Consider the following 11,208-nt stretch of genomic DNA (forward strand, 5'->3'; position numbering starts at 1 on the left):
ATTTAAAAAAAAAAGTAAGTAAATATGAGATTTATATGAAAAAATTAATTTTTTAATAGTGTACATCACTTACTTTGAAAAAGAGTTTGCAATGCTAAACTAACGAGAATCCAACAGGCCAGTAATTGCTTGAAATTAAGACGCATAAACCATAGTGACATGTCTTAGTTTTCCGAACATTTTACCATGCACGCATGAAATAAGAATAGTATTCATGTGGAAAAGTTCATAGTTTTTATTCATTAGTACTTTTAATTTATATTAGCATATATATATGTAATATTCATTTCATCATGTATAACTACAAGGTTTTAATATATGTATGGAAAGAAGCTGGATTAAATATTATAAGCCTTTAGATATATAGTAGATAAGAATTATTATTTTGATAATTTAACAGAAATATTTTTATCTTCTAATTAATAGTAATATTTTTCTCTTCAAATTAATATTAATTATATAATTATATATATATATAGGAATCCCATATTGTTTGTTTCTCTTCAAACAATCAATTACGTATCTTATAAAATATGTTTTTTATTTTGTTGAGTTGTTTATTTAGGATTTGCGTACTGCGGATCAGTTAATTAATTATTATATGAATTTGGTGCAAATTCATGAGAACCACAATTAAAATCCAGTGTATCTTGAAATTAAAGGAACATTCTGAGGGCCGGGCCGGCCAGCTGCTTCAATTTATAGAAGTGTTTATAAGCGGACAAAAGAAAAACAGGCTAGACATATATGATATATGATATATATATATTTATATATATATATATATATATATATATAAACAGCTTAAAATGATCTAGCTAGGATTCTCCTCGTGATCGAAGATGGAGTTTTTTTTGGGATAAACTTGCAAGAAATGAATAAATATCACAACAGCTTGATCATCTCCTTAAAAGTCACAGATCAGGTACTGGAGAAATCTTCTGGTTGATCAGACCAATATCCATTCCATTGTAAGCGATGGGAGCATACATCCACAGATCATCGGAGCTTAAAAGCTAGAAATTAGACAATAGGGAAGTGGTTAGTCACTAGGTTTTGCTACTTTTGTTTAAGAAAATTCACGTTTTCTTGTGGAAAAATAAGTATTATAAAGTGTTCTAAATTACCTTGATTTGGAGCTGCAAAAACTTAACATAATGGACTGCCTCTTCAAGCATTGTGCTAATATCAACCTGTTAGACCATCAATGAAGATCTAATTAATTTAGGGTTTCATATTATATATACCTTAATTAAAAGACATATAAAAGCACGGTTTTGAAAGAATAATGTTATAACACACCTTCGTTCCATTGGGGACTAGATTCTGTAAGATTTTCAATCGCTCATTTATCCTTTCCCTTCTTTTCTGCAAGATTAATTAATAGGACAGATGAATCGGTTATATATAAAAACTTTGTTCCAAAGACAGATCAAATGCATGATTACAGTACTGAAAACGTTTTCTGAGGCTGCAGAAGTCTTGTTAATTACCCTTGCGTAGAGGCTTTGTGGATCTGTTGCCGACCCTCTACTGGCTCTCGACTTCCCACTCAATCTGATAGATGCATGAACCGCTTTGGATTCTGAAGTGGCTCCTCCATTAATCTCCTGGGAAGCATTATCATCCTCTGAGCAGTAACTGGTAGAGCTCTGCCCATCAGGTCCAGCAATATTGCTCTTTTCTTCCTGAGAAGTACCATTTGGGAGTTTCCGGTTCTTCTTTGACTCTACATTCTTCTTACTCTTTCGTACCTTCATTTAGAAATTAACGAGATTAATTAAACAATGTATTTAAAAAGAAATCCAGTACCCCCACTAGTGGAATACGTAGAATCACTTCATTTCTTTTTCAATACTTACATCTGATCTTGATGAGACTCGAGGTTTCTTCTTTGAATTCTGTTCAGATGACTGGTTGTTATTTCTGCCTTCTGCTTTTGTCTGGGATTCTGGCATATCAAACTTCCTTTTGGGTATCAACTCCTTGCCAGGAATAGAAACAGCAGCTGGCTTGCCATCTTCTAATGCATCCGATCCTTCAAGGCTCGTATCTAATTCATTGTTATAGACCGTCTCACCCATTAAAACATCAGGAAACCCCGGGAAAAAAGAGGCAATATTTTTCTGATCATCCATCATACAAGTATTCGTGAACATGGATATATCACTTGATATTTGAATATGGTTGGCGTCACTGAAGTGGTAGTTCTCATGGCTTGGAGTGGCAATAAAGATGCAGCTACTGCTGTTACTATTATTAGTACTACTACTACTACTTTCTTGAGAAATAAAGTGCAAGTTAGAGTTGAGACAATCCAATGAATAAAGTAAACTGTCGGTAACCGATCCGGTCATTCTCATGTTAGCTGCCTCAGAATCAGGGCAAGAAGTTGATGGCGCTCGAGAGTACTTCAAGCCGGCCTCATCATGCTCGAGCAGAAATGAGCACTCATGACCAAGAAATTGTGGTGTGAAATCAAGCTCTTGGTCATCACCGAAGAAAATCTTGCTAAAGGAGTCCCATTCTCCATCAGGAAAGGCTCCAAGAGGCTCCATTTTTTCTAATACCCTAATTACGAACCTGTGCAGAAATGAGTCCTCTTCTGTTTGTTCAGTGCTGCTGCTAAGAGAAGCTCATGAACTGTTTTTGAGAGACAAGCGGAGACTGGAGACCCATGATATTTATACTCACCCCTATAGAACATGTCAGTAAGGATTGACTTCATGAATTTGCAAAGTGAATATAAATTTAATTCATGATCATTGTTCCTGGCAGGGATCCCAGTTCAATGTAATCTGAGGAGTCTACTGTGGGGCAGATACCAGGCAAAGTACAACTCAGAAGGGGCCAAGTTCATGTAATGACAGATCAAATTAAATATTGCAGGGCTTGCTAAAACTGTCACCAGAATGACAAAATGAGTTAAAAAAACAATCATTGAGAGGTGACTCATGGCTACATTCAATGGGTCCCTTAATAGCTATATAGCAGTAATTAGGTACGTGATATGAGAATAATTTATGATAGCCTGCGTGTAGAAAAGACTGATAAAAGTATTTAATTGATATTATAGCTATAGAACGTGGAAGTTTTCTTGAATAGAGTACTAAACGGAGGGAGTTTAATTTGTTGTCATATTATTAAACAAATTAAACGCAGCAAATGGACGGCAAGATCGATCGTGGGAATGAGACTGACGTGCATTATTTATTTTCAAGTACTGATCAAAGTTGGACAAAGTTTACGCATAGCTCGTTCCTTGTCTCCTGATAATCATGAATCATGGACTGGACCTAACAGGTTTTCCTCCGGCTGATCATGAAGCCACGGTGATATGTATTTAAAATAATTATTGATTCAGCAGTACTTGAACTGAATATTAACTCAGTCGATCATAACATGTACGTATAACTTTAATGGCAGTACTTCATTTTATTAAAGAAAGCATGAACAATTAGGCCAGCAGGATGATCATCAGGGTTTTAATTATTTAAGGGCGAATAAAGGCTAAAGCATATATAATAATGCAATGTCTGATCCAATATATAGTTGACCGTTAAAACCATATTCTATATATAAGTCTGTCAAAAATTTATCGGCTCGATCAGAGCCTCATGAGATGATGCATGCATGGTGAGTTACAAATGAAAATTGAAAAAGAGAGCATACTTAAATGTATAATGCTTAGGATAAGATCAGCTTATATATATATATATATATATATATATATATATATATACACACACACACTAGTAAGATGTTACGTGTTTGAGGTACGTATGCGTAGTTCAAAGTATTAATATATTTTATTAAAATAAAAATAAAGTACATATATCTTATTATTTTATTATTAATATATATCTTAAAAGCTATTGAAAGATAGGTTATTTATAAATTATTATAATGCTTTCCTATTATAATGAATACGAAAAGATAAATCTACATAAATCTGTTTTCCTATTATAACATATTTTCAAATTGGAAATTGAATCCATGATTATTATTATAATAAATCTGCTTTATTAGCATATTTAAAGATATTAATAGTGGAATAGAAACCAACAGAAACTATAAAAGTAGCCAGAAATAGAATGTAAATAAAAATACAATTGTATCTCTGTGTTCTGTAATTATTACAAACGGATGGAAAGTTAATGAAAATCAGCATATTCTGTTAAAATAAGAAATTTTCGTTAAAACAAGAAAATTCTGTTTCATAGGCTCTTTATATATAGAGAAAGATATTAAGCATACTTAAATGTATAATTATAACATGCAATACGTGCAGAAACAGTATTCGGCCCCTTGCACTCTGAGATGTCCCACTATTATTGATGATCGGGAATGTTCCTGACATGCAGTTTCAAATTTGACTAGTTTCCAAACTCAGCCTCTCATGCTTTAAAATTCCAGTCTTCAATTAATCCAGACATAAATATTATTAGGGCTTCATCAAGAGAGGTGGAAAAACTGCCTCTATTATATATAACTAGAAATCTGCAGCTTGAAAATAAGCTGTTTGAATGGTTGATTATGGAATCAAATGGCACGACCTAAATATAGTGAAAAATTAGGTAGCTACAGTAAAATGGCTCCAAATAAACAAACTAGATTGAGATTCCCATGCGCCATATACCAGCAGCTAGCACAAAACCCAAAACCCAGATCATGCATGTGATATCTTAGATACGATTAAACCATGTTCATGACCACAACCTAAAATTATTCGCAGTAATTAGCTGCCACTAATTGGATGACCTGAACAAAGCCAAGAAGCACATGACGAACAGATCATAGAAGTACTGTCCCTTTTGCCCCCTAAAGATTCTGCCGATTCTCGCGCTTTGTTTCCAGTACGTGTCATGAGATAGAGACAATTTTCCCACGTCATTCTTTTAATTAATATGTTCCTTCTTTGGGGAAAGTTCGATAGAAGGTCTTCGTTTGAAAATTGCACCGGCCGCCCTTGCACGACCTTTTATATATATATATATATATATATAAATATATATATATATATATATATATATATAAGATGATCAAAACAAAACCCTAAATAAAATCTTGAATTTCAATGCAGAATGGAGATTAAAACCTAAGAAATCTGAAGGCCGGGGGCCAATAACAGCCAAAGTACAACTCATGAGAAGGGGCCAAGTTCATGCAATTAATGATGGAAATTAATTGCAGGATTTTAATGGCCTTTAAACACCGTGGACTTGCTAAAACTGCAACGATCAGAATGATAAAAAGGGTCAAAAAGGCAATCATTGAGATCAGGTGACTAACTACATTTAATGGGTCCCTTAATATACCTATTTAATTAGTAAGGTGGTATTAGAATTTAGAGTAATTATATGCCTACGTGGAGAAAAGATCGATCATGTATTTTTTTGTTTTTCTAATCATCATGTATTTGATATAGCGGGATTAACGTGGAAGCTCTCTTTAATATATATATATATATATAATTAATAAACAAAACGCGCTAAATGGACGGCCAGATCGTGGGAATGAGGCTTATAACATGCATTATTTACAAGTACTGAAATTAAAGCCCGATCGACAAGGTAACTGCATAGCTCGTTCCTTGTCTCGTCAATGGATTAAACCTAACAGGTTTTCCCTGATCAGCTGACGTGTTTTCAGAGATATATATGCACAATAATTAAGCAGCAGTACTTCATGAACTCAAGAATAACTCAAATATATACGCCTGTGATTATATGTATTATCTTTATATATAATATATATATATATATATATAATTCTTCGAGGAAAGTTCGACGCCCGAGATGATGATCTTCATTTGAAAATTGCACCGGCCCTTGCACGACGGCCTTTTTGTATGATCAAAAAAAAAACCCTAAATATTCCCAAAGCTTGCATTCCTTTTTTTTTTTTAAATCATCGTGAGCTAGAGAATGGAATGAAATCTAGAAGTTCAAAGCACAGAATGAAGTTTAAAACCTAAGAAATCTGATTTTATTCCTCCCATCAGACTAGAAACCTTTGGTACGTATAATGTATATATATAGTAGTACTACTGTCTCGCACGCGGTCTTGCATGACTAGATCATCGATATAGGGTTTTCTGCAGGCCAGGTTTGTCTCTGAGTTGGCTGCGACTCCATCCGCTTGATCACGGTTTGCAATTCTTCAGCATTATTAGCGAATAACAAAACCTAAAAAACATATCATGACAGCTCTTCCTCGTGTCTTAATTATCAAACTGCCGCGTACATTAGAGTTATCAAGTTAGTGGACCCTAAGGGCCTATAGGCTCAATTAACAACGTATTAATATAATGTCCATTAAATTAGCCTAGCTTAATCACTCTCAAACAACGTCATTATGGCATATTATCATGTCATTATACGTGCGGGAAAACATAAAGTAGTAGTTATTTAAATGGTTTAATTTGTGTTAATAAAAAAAAATACTGTTATATAAATAAATAGATTATATAAAAGTAAACTTACAAATTGATTTGGTTTTATAAAATCTCGTTAAATCTATTTTACAATAAAAATAATTTTATAATATGACGTATCGCGTAAGAGAATGGACTGGTTCCAACATCCAAGCTGTCAGTACGTAATGAACTGCATGCATGAACCATTAATCATTCTTTTCTTGTTTTGGGCTGGCAATTTAACAAGCTATATATATATATATATATATATAATGATTTAAATGGTACATTATGATCAACTATATAGTTGCTCCATTCGCGAAAGTCCAAGCAGCATTAATGGTTATTAATTGATTTATGAAAAATTGTATCATTATCCATGTAATTAAGAGATGTGTCACACGTACATTGTGATATACGTTTTGTTCTTAGTCGTTAGAAGGACCACATCAAACAGGTCATGCATATGGAAATTACTAGGAAGAGCATGCACGTACACATCAAACACGTCGTGTAGTCTTTCGTCATTCGAAAAGAATAATATTCCACATTGGGATCAACGAATTATCCCGAATATATTATTACTTTTATGTTCTGTTTGTATATAGAAATAAATTCATCTAATCTTATCTCATCTTATCATTATAATTTTTTCAAATTTCTATACAAAATATAATAAACAATTCAACTTTTTTAAATCTCAAAACAATAATAATATTAAAAAATAATATTTTAACAATATCTTATTCAACTCATCTAAAATCATCTCATTTCACCTTATAATCCAAAAGAGTCCTTAATAATTAGCATGACATATTATAACTTTTTAGTCATTTATTTTTATATATAAATATATATATATCGATTTAAATGAGTAGATTACTATAATGTCACTAATAAGAATCAATTCAGAGTACCCCAGTCCACATGCATGCAGGTCAAAATGGTATTACTAATTCCTAGCTCTTTCTAAGTATATATATAGGAAATGAATCTCATATTCCACTGTATACGTCACTTAATATGTATATATGTGTACATATAGATACGCACGCACATCCCACGATTCCCACATGGTACTATTTCATGAATCTGCAAGCATTGCTAACTGAGGATATATAATGTACAGTACTTCATATCAAACCTAGCTCGTATCCCCAGATCATATTCTATGGTCAGAGGAATGGCTGCCTCATGAATATGAAGCGGCTCCTTCATTTTCTTTTGATGTTTGATTTGAATTTTATGTTATTTCAGTAAGTATTATTGAGTGTTTGAAGGATAGTACTAGTAGTCATGATGGTGAGTTTGAGAACAAGATTAAGAAATTAGTCGCATTATTGTACAAGAATTATATGATTTATTACTGATATCATTCAATATCAAGTGCTTCATGCTTCTCTTCAACCACACGAACAAATTACCTTTTATTAGCAAACCGAGCTTTACCGGAGTAGTTCAACTCAAAATAGTTTCTCCGAAAATCTAGCTTCAAGAAGACATCTAGTATTTATGTATATAAGAATTATAAGCCGAGAAACAATCGGTACCATCTCAGACACTCTAGATCAAGCTGCATCAACAAGAACAAACAATGGTTTGTCTTCCAACCGTTCCCGGCCCTGAAATAAGTCAATAATGCACATCAGCAATGCAATGTCTGAAGGGGGAAAATATGTTTTTACAGTTGCTTAAGTTAACATTAGCTAGTGTGAACAGAGAGAGATTTTGGTCTTTGTATCTCAGTAGCTCACGCCATCATTCCAGAGAACTCAAGAAAGATTTGGTCTTTGTATCTCAGTAGCCCAATCTCAATAATAAGCTTTATGAGGGACATCATACCTTCAGCTCAGGCAATTCAATAACACAAGCACACTCTACCACATGCACTCCAACACGCTCTGCAACGAAAGAACTAAAACCAAGTGAACAAGCTAGCAGACTTAAAGTCACTGGGAATTAGAGAAGGTTGATGCTCCTTGAGGCCAAGAATAGCACATAGAATCAAACATTTTTATTCAGATGAACCACTTGAAATGTATAGTGGTGACTAAACCATAGTTTAATGCACGTTTATCAAACCAAGGTTGTCTGCAATGAAAAACCATACTCTTACTGAGAAATGCAAGAAAAAGAACACTAATCCGGTCAAGAGGTAGCTAAAATATATTCCAGCTAGCGGTCCTATTTGAGACAAATTGTCATTTGTGAAGCCCCCAGACAGGTCCATGGACCTGACTGATCCATCATGTGCATTACGAAGCAAAGTTAACTATTTCTTTATTGGCTAGCCGATCAATATACCCAATATGCTTGTCTTTCGAAACACACCTCCTCGATCTACACTTGTATGTAAAACTAAGCCAAGATTTAACACGTTACCGAGTAGGCTGATTGCTGCACACAAGGTTCCCCCAGTTGCAATGAGATCATCTATTACCAGTGCACGTTCTCCTGCTTGAACAGCGCCTACATGCATCTCCATTTTGTCTTTTCCATACTCCAATGAATACTCTTCGGAAATAACCTCCCCTGCCAAACCGTCAATTAAGTGTTAATTAAAATCTGGATATTGAAACTTCAATTATAATTTATAGCTGCACCCTACGTTTTTTTTTATGACAAGGAATCCTAGACCATGCAAACGCAACCCAACTTTACCTTGTTAAGATCCGAACTTACACGGGTCCCCATCATATACAGATCAAGTAAAACAATTGCACTCTGCCTCATGCTGTATTTGACCAGAACGTAATAAATTTGTTTTTGTTTGAATAATATACTGTTGCAAAAGGAAACTTCTCTCTCTCTCTCTCTGGGTGGGAGGGGTAGAACCGTAGAACTTTTAGACCTTGTTTGTTTTCACAACTCCACTCAATTCATTTCATCTTATCTCATCTAATTATTACAACTTTTTCAAATTCTCACACAAAATAAAATAAATAATTCAATTTTTTCAAATCTCAAAACAAAAATAATACGAAAAAAATATATTCTAACAATGTTTTATTCAACTTTTAACTTTAATCTCAATTCATCTACAAAAACTATTTGTTCAACTTGAAAGAAAAATGAAGCGATCCCGTGTACTGTGGGCTCATAGTTTGATTTCTGTGAGTTGAGAGGACTACTTTCCTCTTTTATCCAATTATCTTCTTTTATAAACTCTTCAACCTTCAAGTTTTGCCTATCTTTTCTTTCTAGGGTTTTTTTTTTTTTTTTTTTTATCTTATAGATGATCTATTTCTTATTGAAAGAAAGGACGCAGAGACTATCATCAACTACGTGATACTTTCAACTAGACTCATTTAATGCGACATAATTCGAGGAGTTTGAAACAGTTGCTATGAATGAGTTTTCAACCCGAGTGGTTTTATCTCAAGAAGATTAATTTTATTGAAGCAAATGTTACTATAGTTACAAAACTAACTGACACATTAGAAGCCTCAACACCAAACTAGCGTCGCATCCGAGCTGAATACATATTGGGTCAAGTTGTTCTGTCGAGCTTGAATATTAGGTTGATCAAGATACAAAGTGCCCTCCAATTAGTGATCAAAGATACTATGGACCTCTAAAAAACACAGTAAAAATGATGCAATTCGTGTGGAGGAAGCAAAAAATTATAGAATGAATGAAACAATACCAGGCAACTTATTGGGCTTTCTCAAGGGGACAAACTTTGCACCTATAGCCAATGCAACTGGAGGGCCAAAGATAAAACCTCTAGCTTCAATACCTGCATTGTATTATTAGTACAATCACAAAATAATTTACAACCCATTTAACGTACGTTCAAGAAAAACCAGTCAATCCCAGACTAACAAGCAAACGACTGAAACCCCAAGTCACCAATTACCAAACTTTCAGAAGATAAACAAAAAAAATTTAAAAAAAAAAGCCATTCATCTGAAAGTTCAAACTAAGCTGCATCGGGCAGCCAATAAAGCCTATTATCAAGGCACTATCCGAATATACACTACGTAGACTAAAAACACCCTGAAGTCTCGAGCTTGTTCAGATTAAAGAACAAGATGCCCAAATCAAAAAATCGCAGAACGAAATGATGGTATCTTCATCACATGGGCTACCGGCCAGAGTATGCGGGAATACCTGCAACCACGGAGATATCTCTGTCTTTGTACCTCTCAACGAACAAATCGATGGTGTCCCTGAACGCCCTCGTATCAAGAAGCAAGGTGGTTATATCTTGGAACATAATCCCTGCCAAATTGGTGGTCAGTAAACCATAAGTATCCTCAGAATTTCAATACTACATGTACGATTAAATTAAACAAAATATTACTCACTACCCAGAAGACAACTGGGATCGCCCAACAAAATAAAGAAAAGCACCTGGTTTAGGGAAGTTTGGGATGACTCGGATGGCTGCGGCGATTCTTGCTATGCGAGCGTCTTGGCAATCCTCAGAAGCCATCTCTTGTCGTTTCACAGAGTCACTCGCTACCCAATAAGCAATAACAGTCGGAATGTCGGGGAGACAGACAAAGACACAGACAGAAGAGCTGCCTACTCTTTTATGCTCTTTTGACGAGTAGACTTGGAAAAGAGGCCGGATGAAAAGGCCCCCCCCCCCCCCGGAAAAAACAAAAGAGACCAAGCGGTGATAAATTATTTTTTATGACCAAATTACCCATTTCTTGTTAGAGCGCTTTGTTGGATTAGTCAAAAGTTAAAAGATATTTTTTTTTTTATGAAAATAAAAAAAAAAAATTAATTTTTAACTATTTTATTTATATAAATTTATACATTAAAATAGTTATTTTTTT

The 11,208-nt window shown here is 34.2% G+C and overlaps 2 protein-coding genes across 2 annotated transcripts; both read right to left on the reverse strand.

The window, feature by feature from the left end:
* Positions 1–914: 914 nt before the first annotated feature.
* LOC108983174 (transcription factor RSL2-like) lies at positions 915–2,558 on the reverse strand. The gene is made up of 5 exons (XM_018954730.1): positions 1,863–2,558; positions 1,494–1,754; positions 1,303–1,368; positions 1,128–1,193; positions 915–1,016 (listed from the first exon to the last, which is right to left on the reverse strand). Exons 1-5 carry the CDS (start codon positions 2,556–2,558, stop codon positions 915–917), a joined length of 1,191 nt encoding a protein of 396 aa, XP_018810275.1.
* Positions 2,559–7,755: 5,197 nt separating this feature from the next.
* LOC109013980 (adenine phosphoribosyltransferase 1) lies at positions 7,756–10,998 on the reverse strand. Its single transcript, XM_018996270.2, has 6 exons — positions 10,775–10,998; positions 10,532–10,642; positions 10,065–10,157; positions 8,801–8,950; positions 8,261–8,319; positions 7,756–8,040 (listed from the first exon to the last, which is right to left on the reverse strand). The coding sequence occupies exons 1-6, from the start codon at positions 10,854–10,856 to the stop codon at positions 7,987–7,989; spliced, it is 549 nt and encodes a 182-aa protein (XP_018851815.1). The 5' UTR covers positions 10,857–10,998; the 3' UTR covers positions 7,756–7,986.
* Positions 10,999–11,208: the final 210 nt, after the last annotated feature.

This window comes from Juglans regia, chromosome 11 (assembly GCF_001411555.2).
Source record: "Juglans regia cultivar Chandler chromosome 11, Walnut 2.0, whole genome shotgun sequence".
Lineage (NCBI taxonomy): Eukaryota > Viridiplantae > Streptophyta > Magnoliopsida > Fagales > Juglandaceae > Juglans > Juglans regia.

Coding starts and splice junctions, on each gene's coding strand:
- LOC108983174 (XM_018954730.1), bottom strand. CDS start 2,558: ATGGAGCCTCTTGGAGCCTTTCCTGATGGAGAATGGGACTCCTTTAGC. Junction 1,755..1,862: donor GAGTCTCATCAAGATCAGAT/GTAAGTATTGAA, acceptor TTCTAAATGAAG/GTACGAAAGAGTAAGAAGAA. Junction 1,369..1,493: donor CACAAAGCCTCTACGCAAGG/GTAATTAACAAG, acceptor TTAATCTTGCAG/AAAAGAAGGGAAAGGATAAA.
- LOC109013980 (XM_018996270.2), bottom strand. CDS start 10,856: ATGGCTTCTGAGGATTGCCAAGACGCTCGCATAGCAAGAATCGCCGCA. Junction 10,158..10,531: donor AGATATCTCCGTGGTTGCAG/GTATTCCCGCAT, acceptor AATACAATGCAG/GTATTGAAGCTAGAGGTTTT. Junction 8,951..10,064: donor AAAGCCCAATAAGTTGCCTG/GTATTGTTTCAT, acceptor ACGGTTTGGCAG/GGGAGGTTATTTCCGAAGAG.